The 16,391-nt window shown below is 41.3% G+C and overlaps 1 protein-coding gene across 25 annotated transcripts in view; it reads right to left on the bottom strand.

Moving 5' to 3' along the window:
- The window catches only part of rims1b (regulating synaptic membrane exocytosis 1b), a 70,800-nt gene that overhangs the window by 19,163 nt on the left and 35,246 nt on the right, over positions 1 to 16,391 (bottom strand). For 20 of the 25 annotated variants that reach the window (XM_037256477.1, XM_037256266.1, XM_037256277.1 and 17 more), the window contains 13 exons: positions 15,389 to 15,429; positions 14,296 to 14,406; positions 12,861 to 12,960; positions 12,563 to 12,686; positions 12,412 to 12,468; positions 10,654 to 10,700; positions 10,368 to 10,483; positions 10,145 to 10,275; positions 6,871 to 7,042; positions 6,560 to 6,713; positions 6,344 to 6,400; positions 3,472 to 3,625; positions 689 to 805 (listed from right to left, as the gene is read on the bottom strand). In XM_037256477.1, coding sequence (XP_037112372.1) covers positions 689 to 805; positions 3,472 to 3,625; positions 6,344 to 6,400; positions 6,560 to 6,713; positions 6,871 to 7,042; positions 10,145 to 10,275; positions 10,368 to 10,483; positions 10,654 to 10,700; positions 12,412 to 12,468; positions 12,563 to 12,686; positions 12,861 to 12,960; positions 14,296 to 14,406; positions 15,389 to 15,429 — 1,381 coding nt within the window. The remainder of the gene's footprint in view (positions 1 to 688; positions 806 to 3,471; positions 3,626 to 6,343; positions 6,401 to 6,559; positions 6,714 to 6,870; positions 7,043 to 10,144; positions 10,276 to 10,367; positions 10,484 to 10,653; positions 10,701 to 12,411; positions 12,469 to 12,562; positions 12,687 to 12,860; positions 12,961 to 14,295; positions 14,407 to 15,388; positions 15,430 to 16,391) is intronic. The other 5 variants (XM_037256331.1, XM_037256349.1, XM_037256298.1 and 2 more) reach the window with 4 other exon arrangements.

The following is a 16,391-nucleotide window of genomic DNA, read 5'->3' as shown; positions in this document are numbered from 1 at the left end:
CCATGACAATGGGTGAACAATTGAAAAATCGCCCGAAAAAACACAACAGAAGAGGATGGCAACTTAGACAGGCATGTGATTTTATGAATGAGAAAAAACATGTCATACATCACTCTGAGCCATTATTAAATATACTGTGCAGTACACTGACATTGAAATAGAACTATGTGGCAATCACTAGTTGCCCACTGTAGATAATATGCAAATAGAAGATAATTTGCAAATGAAATTAGACTGTATTTCGAAAACAATTAATATCTACTGAATTGTGCTTTTTACGCAAGGAATAAGAATCTTTAAACCTAGCTCTTTGTTAATTCTTTTAATCAACACATTAATGCAGTAATTTCTGGACCATTAGCCGCACCAGCTAAAATTAGGGGAAAATCTTGTTTTGTTCATATACTATAAGCCATACTGGACTATAAAATGCAGGTATTATAATGTTTAATTTTCATATATAAGAGAATATGCAAAAGAATAATCATACAATATCATAAAAATCATGAAAAATCCATACTAGATGAGCAGTACTGGACTATGAACCCGCAGGGTTCAAAGCTTGTGCAAAATGTAGCGGCTTATAGTACTGAAAATACAATAATAATGATAATAATACATTCGATGTTAGCAAATAAATGTTAAGCACAGAGTCATCCACAAAAATCTAAATACCTAAAAAGTTTACCTGTCTTCAGAGTACTCGTAGTCTGAGTCACCGGAGCGCTGATGCTCTAAATGGGAGTCATGGTAATGGGAAGGCGACTGGGAGTGGTGGCGGTTCTGATGGATCTCATCCAGGCTCCTGATATCAAAAGTTCAGAATTACTAATACAAAACACAAGCAAATACAGTTACAGTACAATGAACACAAATGAATTCCTAACCCTAACCTTTTTGAACAAAATGTTGAAATGTGGTACAGTTCATTAAAAATATTTGTACATGTCATGATGACATAAACACATTAAAGTATCCAATGGGATGCTTGTCCGTGAAACAAATGAAATATCCAAGCAAATGTAGTCACAAATAAATGGTGGTTGTCAGACAATTTGATGAATTATAGGTTTATTCTATTAAGTTACAATTAGACATGCAGCAGAAAGAAAAAGGAGACCAACAACACAACCAGAGTCAGTGTTTTGTCTTGCACAAGAAGGGAAAGTAAAGCTTTCTGTGCAGTGCTCCAGGGTCTTTCAAAGTTGCACTTCCCCTGTGCTTTCATTGCATTTGACCTGGTTACAAGTCTCCCAATACCTTATATGGAGATGTTCGTGTGTCCGTGTCTTGACTATGTGTTTGTGTGGGGGGTACGTGTGTGCGCGTGCGTGTGGCAATACTTATAGGCAAGAATGCTGTCTTGCTTTAATAAGTTACAAAAAGCCTGTGTTTTTATATGAAAACTTTTGTACAATAATTCCAAGTGGGGTTAGTAAATCGATACAGTTCTAAGTTTGACATTACATCGGACTAAAATTCCACCACTGCTGAAGAAATGATGTAGAGTATGTTGCTATATCAAATATAAGTGATGACATTCAACTATACGTACATGCCTGTAGAAGTAAGAAACCATGCAATTGCTGTAATGTGGACGTGCATCTTGTTGAGATTAGACAATGGTTATCCTGTAATTATTTGCTTTTTAACCCCGAGAGAACTGAGTTGATTATTGATCCTGCCATATACAATACAAGGGTCAGTTTTGACAAAATTAGACTCCCCGGGGTGACTCAGCAAAAATCAAATTATATTGGACACAACACTGTTGAGTATTAAAAATCAGCAGTGAGTACAAAATGCTGCAGCGAGTCTCATGACTAAAACTAAACTTGGATCATGTTCCATTGTCGTTATCAACTTGCACTGGCTCCCACGAAATGTGGTTTGTAGTTTTACTAATTACTCATGGAATAATAGATGGCTTTGCAACTTCCTATCTTGCTGACTTAGTGGTACCACCATATGTTCCTTCCTGAGCTTTGCACTTGCAACATGCTGGTCTTTTGGGGACTCCGGAAGATACAAATAAGTGAGCAGGCTCTAGAGCTGAGATCACCAACATGGTCTTCACGGGCGCAAGGGAGCCCCCAAGGACCACATAGGTCAACACTGGCCTGTTCTAATAATAGCTCACTAGTGATGGGACATTGTGATTTCCTTGTAATGTTGAAGAGGTGATCATTTGAAAGTGTGAACATTGGCCTTTTTAAGAAGGGGGACTGGAGGAATCCCACTCCTCAGCCTCCCTGGTAAGATCTATTCAGGGGTGCTGGAGAGGAGGGTCCGTCGGGAGGTCGAATCTCGGATTCAGGAGGAGCACTGTGGTTTTTACCTTGGCCGTGGAACAGTTGACCAGTGGACCAGCTTTATACCCTCGGCAGGATCTTTGAGGGTGCTCAACCAGTCCACATTTGTTTTGTGGACCTGGAGAAGACCGTGCCCCCTGGGGAGTTCTCTGGGGGGGGTGCTTTAGGAGTACGGGGAGCCGAACCAACTGATAAGGGCGGTTCGGTCCTGTTATCACTGATGCCAGAGTTTGGTCTGCATTTCCGGCAGTAAGTCGGATTCATTTCCAGTGAAGGTTGGACTCCGCGAAGGCTGCCCTTTGTCACCGATTTTGTTCATAACTTTTATGGACAGAATTTCTAGGCGCAGCTGAGGTGTAGAGGATGTCCGGTTTGGTGATCTCAGCATTGCATCTCTGCTTTTGCAGACGATGAGGTGCTGTTGGCTTTTTCAAGCCGTGATCTCCAGCTCTCACTGGAGCAGTTTGCAGCCGAGTGTGAAGCGGTCGGGATGAAAGTCAGCAACTCCAAAGCTGAGACCATGGTCCTCAGTCGGAAAAGGGTGGATACCCTCTCCGGGTCTTGACCAGATTGCAGGCTTTACAAAAATATTTTGTAACTCAGTAGTATGTTTGCCTGTTCCACTGACACATCCAGCTCCATCACTTCAGACCTCATTTTGCGCTCGTAGTGCTCCCTAAAATGCTCCTTGGTGGAAACCATCAGAACAAACTCATGGGTAAATCCCTTTCTTCAAATACAGCAGTTGCCACAAATTTTACATCAGTTGCCAATCGCATGTCCAATCTGTTTGAGTGAACATGCAATTTCGAGCTTGCTATTTGTGATCTTAGTAAAATATTTCCATCTTAGTAGATCATGTGCAACACGTCCACAGACAACATGCACAGCCTGTGGGGGTGAAAATGCATTTTAGCATCTACCGTTTGTGATCTTAGTAAGTCAGGCCCCATGTGTTTACAACTTTTATACACTCGCTACGTAGACCAGTTCCACGCAATTTAGTAAAGTGCTCATCAGGGAAGATGTAATGGCATACTGGTCAAGAGTTTTGACAAGTTTGATGTATAACATAATAAAACATGGTCTTATGTTAATATATTTTTAACACAGACAGTGACTGATATGTGACCGATTTGCGGTGGCATGTTACACTGACCTTTGCATGGGCACATGTGCAGGCCGCGACCTCGCCCTGCAGGAATCCTCCCGGTGAGGAGATACAGAGCGAGAGCGATGCTGAAGCGCGCGCTGCTGTTCAGGCACAGCCAACGTACTGCCTCGCTCTCTTTCCCTTGAATTACGCTCTCCTCCTGCAAAACCATTGAAACACGCACGCGCACACATACACGCGCACACACACCAAGAGCTCAGATGTGTAACCTTTGATACGGACACATTAGTTTTGAGTGTTACACTGCTAACTACCCCAAGAGGTTATACTTTTGCAGAATATCTAGAAGTTTCACAGCCAAATGGCCAATTCGCAAGCAAGAAAATAGCTTTTACTACAATTTTCTGTGAGATAAGTGGTAAATTACTTGCTTTAACCTGAAATGATGTGACATGCAGCAGGGGTTGTAAGAGTCTGGAGCCTTTCCTAAGGTAGCAACAATGGTTAAAGCCTACCCTACTCAACCATATGTTTATTCCAGGATATTTTGTGGAGGATTATGTTCATCTCAGACACTCACATCGCTCTCAATTTAGGGACTAAATATTGACCATTTTTCCATTACAGCTAAGCCTCGATTTTACGCGGACTTTGGGGTCCAGAATTTGGAAATCTCGTTAACCCAGAAAGTGCGTTATTTAGAAAGTCTTAGAAGGGGAAAAAAGTCAGAGCCATGCATACAAGTGTTTTGGGACATTGCAGTATGGAAATATGTACTAAGATACACGTGTTCGTATTTGGGGAATAACATCATTGTTCTGGGTGTATATTAATACAATATAATTATTAAAAATTATAAGAAGTCGACAAAAGTGTATTTGGACTCAAACATCAAAACCCAAAACTCATAGACATTGTATTATTACAACAAAACCACGCTCATCGAATGTTAAAAAAGAGAGTAATAAAAAATAACTCTCAAAAGTGTAGTCACTTTTGTGAGATATACAGTATCTCACAAAAGTGACTACACCCCTCTCATTTCTGCAATGTTTTGATTATATCTTGTCATGAGACAACACTGAAGAAATGACACTTTGAGACAACGTTAAGTAGTCACTGTAGAGCTTGGATAGCAAAGTAAATGTATTGTTACTTCAAAGTAACTCAAAATACAACAATGAATGTGTAAAATGCTGGCAACAAAAGTGAGTACACCCCAACTGAAAATGTCAAAATTGGACCCAAATGTCAATATTTTGTGTGGCCACCATTATTTTCCAGCACCGCCGTAACCCTTTTAGGCATGGAGTTCGACAGAGCTTCACAGGTCGCCGCTGGAATCCTCTTCCATTCTTCCATGATGACATCACTGGTGGATGTTGGAGACCTTGCGCTCCTCCACCTTCCGTTTGAGGATGCCCCACAGATGTTCAATAGGGTTTAGGTCTGGGGACATGCTTGGCCAGTCCATCACCTTCACCCTCAGTTTCTTTAAGAAAGCAGTGGTCGTCTTGGAGGTGTGTTTGGGGCCGTTATCGTGTTGGAATACTGCTCCACGGCCCAGTTTACGGATGGATCAATAAACTTGTTAGCATGTTATTTATGCTATAGATATTTGAATAACTCTTAATATGTTACATCAGGCACGTTCTCAGTTCCTTGTTTATGTGTTTATGTAACGTTAGCATACCGTACCGTTCAGCCTGTTGTTACCAATTCTATTTTTATTTTAAATTGCCTTTCAAGATGACATGTCTGTTCTTGGTGTTGGATTTTATTAAATAAATTTCCCCCAAAAATGGGAGTTATACTCCAGTGCTACTTACAGTATATCTTTTTCTTCTTTATTTTGCATTGTATGGCTGGTGCGACTTATACTCCGGAGCGACTTATAGTCCGGAAAATACGGTAGTCCATTATGTCTTTTTGCTTTACAGCTTTAGTCCGTTGCTGCCTTGCAAAATCTAGGATGTCTTAAAGATGCATAACTTTGATGGAGTCCATGTCCTGAGTTTCTAACCATTTACGGGTAGCGATCATGTCGGGACGTCCTATCCTATTAGCATAAACAGCATTAGCATAACAGTCCTTATCGATCGCCGTCTCTGTGGTGGTTGCGTGTTGTTTTCCAAATGTTTTAAGGTTAGTAGTAAAATTGATTTATCATGAAAAGAATTGTGGTCCATGACCAAACCTCGATAGAAAGTCATATAGAATTGAAGTGCGTAAAATCGAGGCTTAGCTGTATCTGAAGTTATCATAGCTGGTGAAATGTTCTTTTTTTATTACTTTTCTCAAGCTGCTATGCCACCCGAGGCATCTTAACCCTTCCTACCTGTGTAAGTATATGGTAGTGCACTTATATATAAAGCACTCAAAGCCTCAAACTCACCCATTCACACACTAATGGGCAGCTGCTGCAAGGTGCTGGCAGGCCCACTGGGAGTAAACTAGTGTTCAGTGTATTCAACACTCTCACAGTCGAAGCTGGGAGTCAAACCGGTGACCCTGCGATCACTGGATGACCCACTCTACCAATTCAGAGCGACACATATATATATATATATATGTGTTAGATATTTGAGGCATGCGGATCAATGACAGTAGACTTAGTGGAATGCAGTGAACTAAAGCTACAGTTCTACATGCACTTAATGTGACAGGTGATTCTACAGTCAGCAGAGGAGGAGAACTTTTTACTGTAGCCCCTGAAATACAGTACATACACTATTAATCTACAGCCAAAATAACATACACTATCAGTCCAATAGAAATACAACGATATGTTAATAAAGATTTCGGAGCAAGTTGTGGATTTCAGAGTTTAAGGGGGCAATAATCTGTTCTCTCACCCAGTGCTGGGTGCCCATAGGCTGCTAGAAGGACACATGTAGTAACCATGCCCCCAACCCACCTTTAGTCATTATCATCAAACCATCATCAAACTCTGTATCAATGATGCGATGTGACCCTGTACTCACGCACACACATACAAAAGACGATCAGATCGGAGGGTCTGCATCTTGTGCACCAAGAGACAAATCAACACTGTCATAGAATAAAAGCTAAGACCCCACACTCAAGCATACTTTGGGTTCTCAAGCCGACATAAGACTGTTGAAAGACATACTTTGTAGTTTCTTGCTTGGGCTGTCTCCATGGACGTGTCTGCGCGGAAGGTATGGGGATGGCTGAGGCAAAGGTATTGAGGACACATCATGTGTCTGGAGTTTATACCAGTGAGGAATGTCGTCCAACAAGGCGGTCTCCAACTCTATCAGGATCTGAGAAAAGGAACATAGAAAAAATTAAAGACACTAATAGCCCTCAAGGAGCTTATATACATGTAATAGAGCATAGATTAGTTAGCTGTGACCATGAAACAGTTCAGGGAGTGGTAAACCAATTAAAAAAGACTTGGTTGGTGAACCTCAAACCTACCTCACCCATGAATTCACTTTCCTCTTCCTGGACCCTTGGTTGGTCCCAGACGGTGATCTCCAGCATGTGCTCACGAAAGTCTCGCCGATGAACATGTGAATATATGAATGTCTGATTCCACTTGGGCTCTGCGCTCTTTTTCACGGTTTTAGTCCGACGTTTACTTTTGTCACTGGAACAGAAAGATTAATATTGCTATGGTCATATATACAGCGAAGGCTCGACTTTGGGGTAAAAATTTTTGGAATTCGTGTTAACCCGAAAGCGCGTTATATTGAAGGTAGTGGCACTTGTCTTGTTCTTTTAGAAAGGCATGTTTTTAGGCAACCGAAGGGGTCCTTTGTCACATTAATTTACATCAGGCATGTTGTTGGGCAGCTAAGGGGTCTGTTCGCCGTTCGGCACCGTGAAGGCTCCCCCCTACATCTAAGTCATTGACATTTATATTAAAAGACAAGCAATACGCAGATGACAATATCAGGTGGACTGATTAAGTTATTTTGACGCCATGCGAATTGGATGGAAGAGAGAATAAAGCTGCCACTTATTCTGCTAGTGTCTGGCCACGTTCTTAGATTTGTGAGTGACTGTGTGGATGAGGTGCTTCCGCTAACTTCCCCCTTTCCGAATCAAAAAACAGTCTTAGCTATCTGTAACACTGTAATAAACAGTGATAAAGAGCAAACAGCCCGACTACTTTTTATCAAACACCTTTAAATTAGTCACAGAAATTAAATCACTAGCGCTAAGGTTTACGTGCTAGTCATTTACCTTTGTATGGTCTTTATATCGGCCATTTATAATACTACTTGAAAATGCGTTTACGACAAAAAGAATTGGTCCATGACCAAACCGCATTAGACAAAAAGTCACGTAGAATCGAAGCGGGTAAAATTGATCTTCAGCTGTAGTTTAACTGCAAAACACAACAGAAAAAAGATGGCAAACGAACAAAAAGGCCAGAAATACAACCAAAGTTGGTCAGACACCTCAATCCCTTCATTTTGGATACTGCTTGTCCTCATTATGGTCGTGGGTCAGATGGGGCGCAGTAATAATAACAATAACGCATGAGATTTATATTGTGCTTTTCTGGACATGAGATGTTTCACAATGGATATGTTATTCATGCACTCACAAATTGACACTGCTGATGGACTACTTCATAGCTTAGCTGCCCTGAGGCAGGCTGACGGAAGCATTGGTGCCGTTATGCGCCTGCCCTACAGCCCCTCATACTATCACCAAACATTCACAACCTGACGTACACCAGTTTAGTGACACAGAAGGCATGGTGGGTGAAGTGTCTTGGCCAAATACACAATGACGTGAACACAATGCAATTCGGGCAGCCTTTAGTTACTAGATGACCCGTCTACCTCCTGAAGTGGTACAAATAATTTGGGGTAACGCTCCTCAATGTCTTGATTTGATGGCGACATCTGCTAAAGATGACAAAACGTCATTGACGTGTATCAAATGCACTGAATTTGAAAGCTTTTATCTCACTGAGGGGCAAACTGTTGCGACTGTTGGTAAAGGTAGCAAAATGGGCATTTTCGTCTATGCACCAAACGGCAGCTCAGACCCTTTTTGGAGTCCTTCGAAGAAGTGCTGGAGAGCACTCCTTCTGGGGACTCCATCGTTCTGCTGGGTGACTTCAATGCTCACGTGGGCAATGACAGTGAGACCTGGAAGGGCGTGATTGGGAGGAACGGCCCCCCCGATCTAAACCCGAGCGGTGTTCTATTATTGGACTTCTGTGCTCGACACGGATTGTCCATAATGAACACCATGTTCAAGCATAAGGGTGTCCATATGTGCACTTGGCATCAGGACACCCTAGGCCGCAGTTCGATGATCGACTTTGTAGTCGTGTCATCGGCTTTGCGGCTACATGTTTTGGACACTTGGGTGAAGAGAGGGGCGGAGCTGTCAACTGATCACCACCTGGTGGTGGGTTGGCTCCGATGGTGGGGGAAGATGCCGGTCCGACCTGGCAGACCCAAACGTACTGTGAGGGTCTGCTGGGAACGTCTGGCAGGATCCCCTGTCAGGAAGAGCTTCAACTCCCACCTCCGGCAGAGCTTTTCCCACATCCCGGAGGAGGCTGGGGACATTGAGTCCGAGTGGACCATGTTCCGTGCCTCCATTGTTGAGGCAGCTGACCGGAGCTGTGGCCGTAAGATGGTCAGTGCCTGTCGTGGCGGCAACTCCCGAACCCGCTGGTGGACACCGGCGGTAAGGGATGCCGTCAAAATGAAAGTCCTATTGGGCCGTTTTGGCCTGTGGGACTCCGGAGGCAGCCGACCGGTACCAAATGGCCAAGCGGAACGTGGCTTCGGCGGTTGCCGGGGGAAAAACCCGGGCGTGGGAGGAGTTTGGCGAGGCCATGGAGAATGACTTCCGGACAGCTTTAAGGAAATTTTGGTCCACCATCCGGCGTCTCAGGAGGGGGAAGCAGTCAACACTGTTTACAGTGGAGATGGCGTGCTGCTGACCTCGACTCAGGACGTCGTGATTCAGTGGGGAGAATACTTCGAAGACCTCCTCAATTCCACCGACACGCCTTCCATTTTGGATGCAGGGCCTGGAGACTCTCCAATCTCTGGGGTCGAAGTCACTGAGGTAGTTAAAAAACTCCTCGGAGGCAAGGCCTCGGGGGTGGATGAGATCCGTCCGGGGTTCTTAAAGGCTCTGGATGTTGTGGGGCTGTCCTGGCTGACACGCCTCTACATCATTGCGGGGATATCAGGGACGGTGCCTCTGGATTGGCAGACTGGGGTGGTGGTTCCCCTCTTTAAGAAGGGTTACCGGAGGGTGTGTTCCAACTACAGAGGAATCACACTCCTCAGCCTCCCTGGTAAGGTCTATTCAGGGGTGCTGGAGAGGAGGGTCCGTCAGGAGGTCAAACCTTGGATTCAGGAGGAGCAGTGTGGTTTTCGTCCAGGCCGTGGAACAGTGGACCAGCTCTATACCCTCGGCAGGATCCTCGAGGGTGCATGGGAGTTCGCTCAACCAGTCCACATGTTTTGTGGACTTGGAGAAGGTGTTCGATCGTGTCCCTCGGGAAGTTCTGTGGAGGGTACTTCGGGAGTACAGGAATATTAAAGCAAGCCATAGTGCTCTTAGAGAACACGGAGAGAACGTTTATAGACACGAATTTCTCAATTGAATCACTACTCTAACAGACGAAAGCTTTGCTTGATCGGTTGTTCAATGACCCACGCTTTCCTTATATGAAATTGTGTCATGGTGTCTTTGCAGTCCTTACCTTCTGTCAGGCAGGAAATACATTTTAACATATGGGTTCCGAGGTCGTCCATCCGGTCGGGATGGCAGGTCTATGGCTTGAAGGACGTTGACGATGAGCTGATGGCCTACTTTGTCATACCACAGTTTTACCTATAAGGTTATTTGGAGGCATTTAATCTCTGTCAGTATACATAATTAAGATGATGTATTGGTTTATTTATGTCCCTGGTGTAAGTATTTACCGACAGTTGTCCAGGCAGCACCAGAGGAAGGTCTCTGAGGGTACCTGGGCTTGTTGGGGACATCACTGATATAGATGGCCGATCCATTTTCTGTGACTCAAAGGAACTAGAACCTGCTAAATGTTGGTAAGTACAATACCATATGATGTAAAACAGGCACTCCAAGATTAGAAAGTAAACATTAAAAAAAAGTTGACATTTTGCTTGGAGGCTTCTTTAAACAGACAAATGTTTAAACATCCTAGTTCATGATTTAAAAAAAGAAATACAAATATAGGATACTTACTAGATTCAAGAGGAGGATGCGATGACTCTGGGATTCTAGGAATGTCCCTGTGAAAAGTAGAAATTCCCCAACGTCCGTCATCTCTCAACGAGCAAGTACCAATTGAAAGACAAGCAACAGTTGCATGTATGTACGAGGCTCGTTTTTTCTTTGTTTGTTCTTTGTGGAGCAGTTTTGTGAAGCAATGACTTTATTTGAGGTGCCACCTTCTAATTTTGTAGATCATATTTTTTTCTGGTTAATCTCAGAGATCTGACACGTTTTATTAAACAATAAAAATATGTCAATATAATGAATGAACAACAGATTTTCTTTTTTTTATATAATCGAAGGTTATAATTTTTTCAATTCACAGTGCTCAAAGCAAAATTGATTAAAAAATAATGTAATTTTGAGAACATTTATTGTGCAGGCATCAAAAAGTAACACTCAGAATTCTTTTGTGAAAATAATGGAATACCACTATCGATGCTATATCTATTTACTATGCACTAATTTAACCTTATAAGCCACTCCTCCGAGTTGACCAAAGGCGTATTTTACAGTAACCTAATTACGTTTTCTGGTTGAGTATAACAAATAGATTTTCTCTCAAAAGCCCAGACTTTGTTTTAATTTCTCTGCTATTTTGCTGTGCAAAGTCGAATACATTCCGTGAAAAGTGCACTCAACGACCGATGTTGTAAGCCCCAACCCCACTGAGGGACGAACAATTGTGACTGTTGGAAAAGGTAGAAAAATATTTGTTCATATCAGAGTTCATCTTGGTGCGTTCAAGTTCACAAACCTTCGGCAACTGTTTTGGAGTGTTTTTTGTCGAAGGAAAAGTCGAGCGAACATTTGCGACTTTGAATGAACCCTGGCAAACCCTGGCGAGAATGCAACATTCGTTGCCTTCAAAAACACTCACAATTGTTCACCACTCAGTGGGATAGAGGCTTTAAAAAAATATTTGAACATCGCTAGTCAATTGGATAATCGGTGAATGTGTAATTACTTCGGCTATTAAATGCTATCTTTGATAGTTAAAAAGCTGCAAACTGGTCAATATACGTACGTACGCCCAACTTCCTTGCTCCACATTCTGATCTTTTTTGGCCTGGCAATATTGTCCTACAATGTTTTGATCTCACCACGCTGTTTATCTGTCTGTGCTTGTACTGTTGCATATGGGACGGTAAGAGGAGCAACTCCACAACATAGCTGCGTGAGTAGCCAGCCAAAGCTTGTTACTCGCCAGCTAGGTGAGAATTAAGATGTTATTCGAGCCTCGACCTCCGGGTACCTGCAGTCAATGTTGTGAAAGATGCACGTGTGATACTTTTTGGGACCGTGCTTGATTTTCAATTTTGCTATTCAGTGTGTTTTGATGAGGTGCAAACTGCAAATTTTGTTTGGCGAACTGCAATGGCATGTCACTTATTTTGCGCCTATGTATGTATGTATGTATGTATGTAGGTATGTAGGTATGTAGGTATGTAGGTATGTACGTAGGTATGTATGTACGTACGTACGTATGTATGTAGTATGTATGTGTGCATGCGTGCATACGTGCATGCATGCATGCGTGTGTGAGCGTATGTATACGTACGTACGTATGTACGTATGTACATATGTGCGTATGTATGTATGTGGGTATGTATGTTAAACATGGTGGGAAAAAGCAGGAAAACAATGATAGGGGAAATTCAATCATTTAAAGTATTTAAGGTAAGTTGAAGGGGACAGGGTCTACCAATTAAATTTGACACTACTTACTGATATGCTTTATAAACTTTTCTCAAGAGGTTTTTGGACATAATTCGGTGAATAGAGCTTTCAGATAAAGGAAGGAGAAATGAAAAAATATCAGACGTCAGATTTGTTTCCAAATAGAATGATTCTTACACATTAATGAAGCCAGTCTTACCCTATGGGTCTTGAAACAACTAGTTCCACTTGAGGCTCAGCTTTTGATTCAAGAATTATGTTGTACACCTCTTTCTTGGTTGCTCCTGGCAATGACTTCCCATTCCACTGCAACACCTCATCACCTGGAACAAAGATTGCATGAACAGGAACGTGAATAATGATTTTTTTTTCCTGAATGTTTATTTTCATGTGTGTGTGTGTGTGTGTGTGTGTGTGTGTGTGTGTATATTTATGTATATATATACACACACACACACACACATATATATATATATATATATATTAAACCTGCTCACCTGCTCTTAGATGTCCCACGACATCTGCCAGGCTTCCTTTTTTTACTTTGGTGATGAAGGCTCCAAGTTTTCCAGTCTCTGTCATCTTCCCACCTACAACCTACACAAATAAAAGGACTGTCACTAAAGACACAATTAACATTATAAATGCCTTTCCCTTATGGGTGAGTTCAAGGACGAGTTTAGGATCAGAAGGTTAGAGGTACTGACAGTTTTAGTGCCAGAGCACATCTGCTAAATGGGCATTCCCTTGGCTGGCGGGTGCTGGGCGCTTCACATTTAAACCACGCATCTAATCAGTTAAGATGTCAGTTGCACTGTGGCTTTGTTTTTTTCCAAATGTGTACATCTCTCATTGTAGTTTATGAACAACCCTGGTACTGTCTGGCCTGTAATGTTTTTTTGTATTCGAGTCAGTGATTTTACTGATACCAAGTCCCAATCCCATGCCTTGGCAAAGTGTTACAAAAAAAATGCATCATCATCACCTCAAATTAATGGTTATACATACTGTACATTCATACAGGTCTACATACACATACATGCTTATGATTATGTATGTGTATGTATAAATATTCTGTACATCACAATACACACATAAAATGAATGGGCCAGTCCAACAAATCGGTGCCAACGGAATCCCATAACACCCCCTAAAAAAACACATGTTTTGGGTCTAAAGTTGATTATACTATGTAAACATGTTGAAATACTCAAAATGTGTATTGTCCCAGCTAAAGCAACTTTTTATTGTTATTTAGATTAATATGCAGTGTGCTTTTAATAGTATAGTCATGTAGGTCACATTGATGATGGTCATGCAGGTCATATTGATGATTCCACACAGCTATTTAGTAAGTGGGTGACTTCTCTTGGCAATTGGGTAATAAGCTTGCTTGTCATTAAATTTATACTCTTTAAACAAAATGATACTAAATGAAACAAAGTCGTTTGAACGAGTAATAAATCACTAACTTGTCTGTCATGCTCTCAAATCTTTAACAATGCCGTTTTGCATGTAGCTTCTTAAAATCAGGGAAGACAGACGTTTTTAGGAATTTCTTTTGGCTTTGCTAAGAATATGGCGGCCTCATATCTTCAAGGCAGAGATTCTGTGTGGAATTATGTGTTTTTGTGGCCTACATTTTCCACCCTTACAGACTAAGTAACAATGTACCAGCAAATTAGAGAAGCGTAGTATTCGTGAGTACATGCATTTGCATGTTAGTACACAAGAAAGAATGTTCATTGCCATCTACACTTACAGTAATGATGATTGCAGAAAAAGCCGCTCACCACTTTGAGGTTTAACAATAGTGTTCAACAATTTATGTATACTTTTGTTTACATTCAATCTTGGCCTACTATTAAATCAATCAATCAATCAATCGTCCGATTGAACCATTTAGTACATATTACTGCATGCACTGCTTACTTTTAGGCCCAGGAGTGACCCAGCTTCTCGTGGCATGGCTGATCTCTTGCTTAGCGTGATGCGTCCAATCAGATGATCGCCCTCTTTCGATGGCTGCCATGTTACAGGATGCTAAAGGGATCAGGTACAGTGATTACCAGAAAAAAACATTTAAGAGAATATGTCATATTAAGACAACACGTTAACACAAAGACAAAAACGTTGAAGCAGAAAGGCTTTCTAATGGCAGACTGTTCTAGTCCCTATTCCCAGCAAACACTGGAGATCCACTATTTTGCAAATTCACGTATGAGCTTTTTCAGTTTGTGATCTATGACGCTAATTTTGGTGTCGTGTTACATCAAATGGATGCGGTAGTGACAGATACGATATGATAGTATAACTAAATGTTTCACGTGTATTTTGTTGTTTCAATCAACCAACCAACCAACCAACCAACCAACCAACCAACCAACCAACCAACCAACCAACCAACCAACCAACCAACCAACCAACCAACCAACCAACCAACCAACCAACCAACCAACCAACCAATCAACCAATCAATCAATCAATCAATCAATCAATCAATCAATCAATCAATCAATCAAGAGCTAGCAAGTTAAAGAGAAGTGCATGTGTTCTTAATGACGTCCCGATACTTTTTGTTCTGGGTCAGCTACAGGCACACAGTAACTGTGTTTTGTTTTGTCATTAAACGTAATTCATTGACTAACCCAACCGTGATCCTTGGAAGATGCCACATTACGATAACAGAGGGATATGATGGCACCCCCACTATCTTTTCAGTCATAGTAAGCGATAATAATTATCTTACAAATTTCAGATAGATTTAACAAGATATAAATATCATGTTGGAATTAAAGTATGCATTCTTTCACAACTCTTAACAGTAAACGTCTATACAATGTGACAACATTTGTTATTGTCTTTAAACCTATTTATAATACCCCCCAAATAATGTTATTATCGAGAAATTAGGGTCGTTCGGTTCTCTACGTACAGTTGAGTCGTTATTTAATCAACAACTTAGTAAATTACAAATTGTATCACCCAAAAATGGGACTAAAATGAATGTTCTGCTGAAACTCACATGCCAAACTGTAGGATCAAGCGGATGACAGTCCCAGTCACCTGCACACACAAAAAAAAACTTTTACACTTTTGGCCATTTCAAGAATGAAAAGCAAAATAGACAAAATATGTTTGAGAACTATGGTTTGCAAATAATGGAGTGGTCTGGTGATTATTCCCACAAGCATTTAGTATACCTGACTAAATGCATTGTAACCAACATACTTTTAGGGGTACTAGACAGATACTGTAACCTGAACCTCTTAAAACTCTTGTCCATGGAACGTATTGTTCCTCTGGCTCTTTGACTGGGTGGTTGTCAGCTAAGTGAACTCATACTTGCTCATCTGAATAAGTTAACTTTAGAAGGTATAAAACACCTTTATGACTGTCAAAACATTGGACAAATGCAATTCCACATCAGTAACTTCTTTAAAAAAAAATACATCACAAGAAGATTCCAAGAACTTGATTTTTTTTTTAAATAAGCGAAATTTGTTTGCATGGAAATGTGGAGAGGCAGAGAAGGAAACACAATATAGCGCATGGTTTCCTTTTTGTGTGTTTACAGCAGTGTAAATTAAATTTCCCCTTGAAAATCACAACCAGAGCAAAATGGAAATACGGATTTGTTGAAGAAATAATGTATGCATATTTTTCAAGTTAACACAATTGTGTGTTTTGATTACATATCGTGCCTTACAAAATTTTCAAAGCAGAAGTAATCAAGTCACAGTTATGAGATACAGAGGAAGCTGAACGTTTGAAACACGTGTTTAAAAACAGGTAATAATCACAGTCCACACCATGTACCCATTACTAGTCCCTGAGTTATAGTAATCTGGATTAAAACATCTGGAACCCAACTTTATCATTACCAGTCACAGAAATAATCTCCGGAGCACAATTAATTTTATCTACAGCTTCCATAAAACGGATGATCCCCTATATGATGCTTTCTAGCACAGTCAAATATCACTGACACAGGTGGGAGCTGGTGAATACTATAAAAAGGTAGCCAA

This window comes from Syngnathus acus, chromosome 1, assembly GCF_901709675.1.
Source record: "Syngnathus acus chromosome 1, fSynAcu1.2, whole genome shotgun sequence".
NCBI lineage: Eukaryota > Metazoa > Chordata > Actinopteri > Syngnathiformes > Syngnathidae > Syngnathus > Syngnathus acus.
This window is presented reverse-complemented; position numbering and strand designations above follow the sequence as displayed.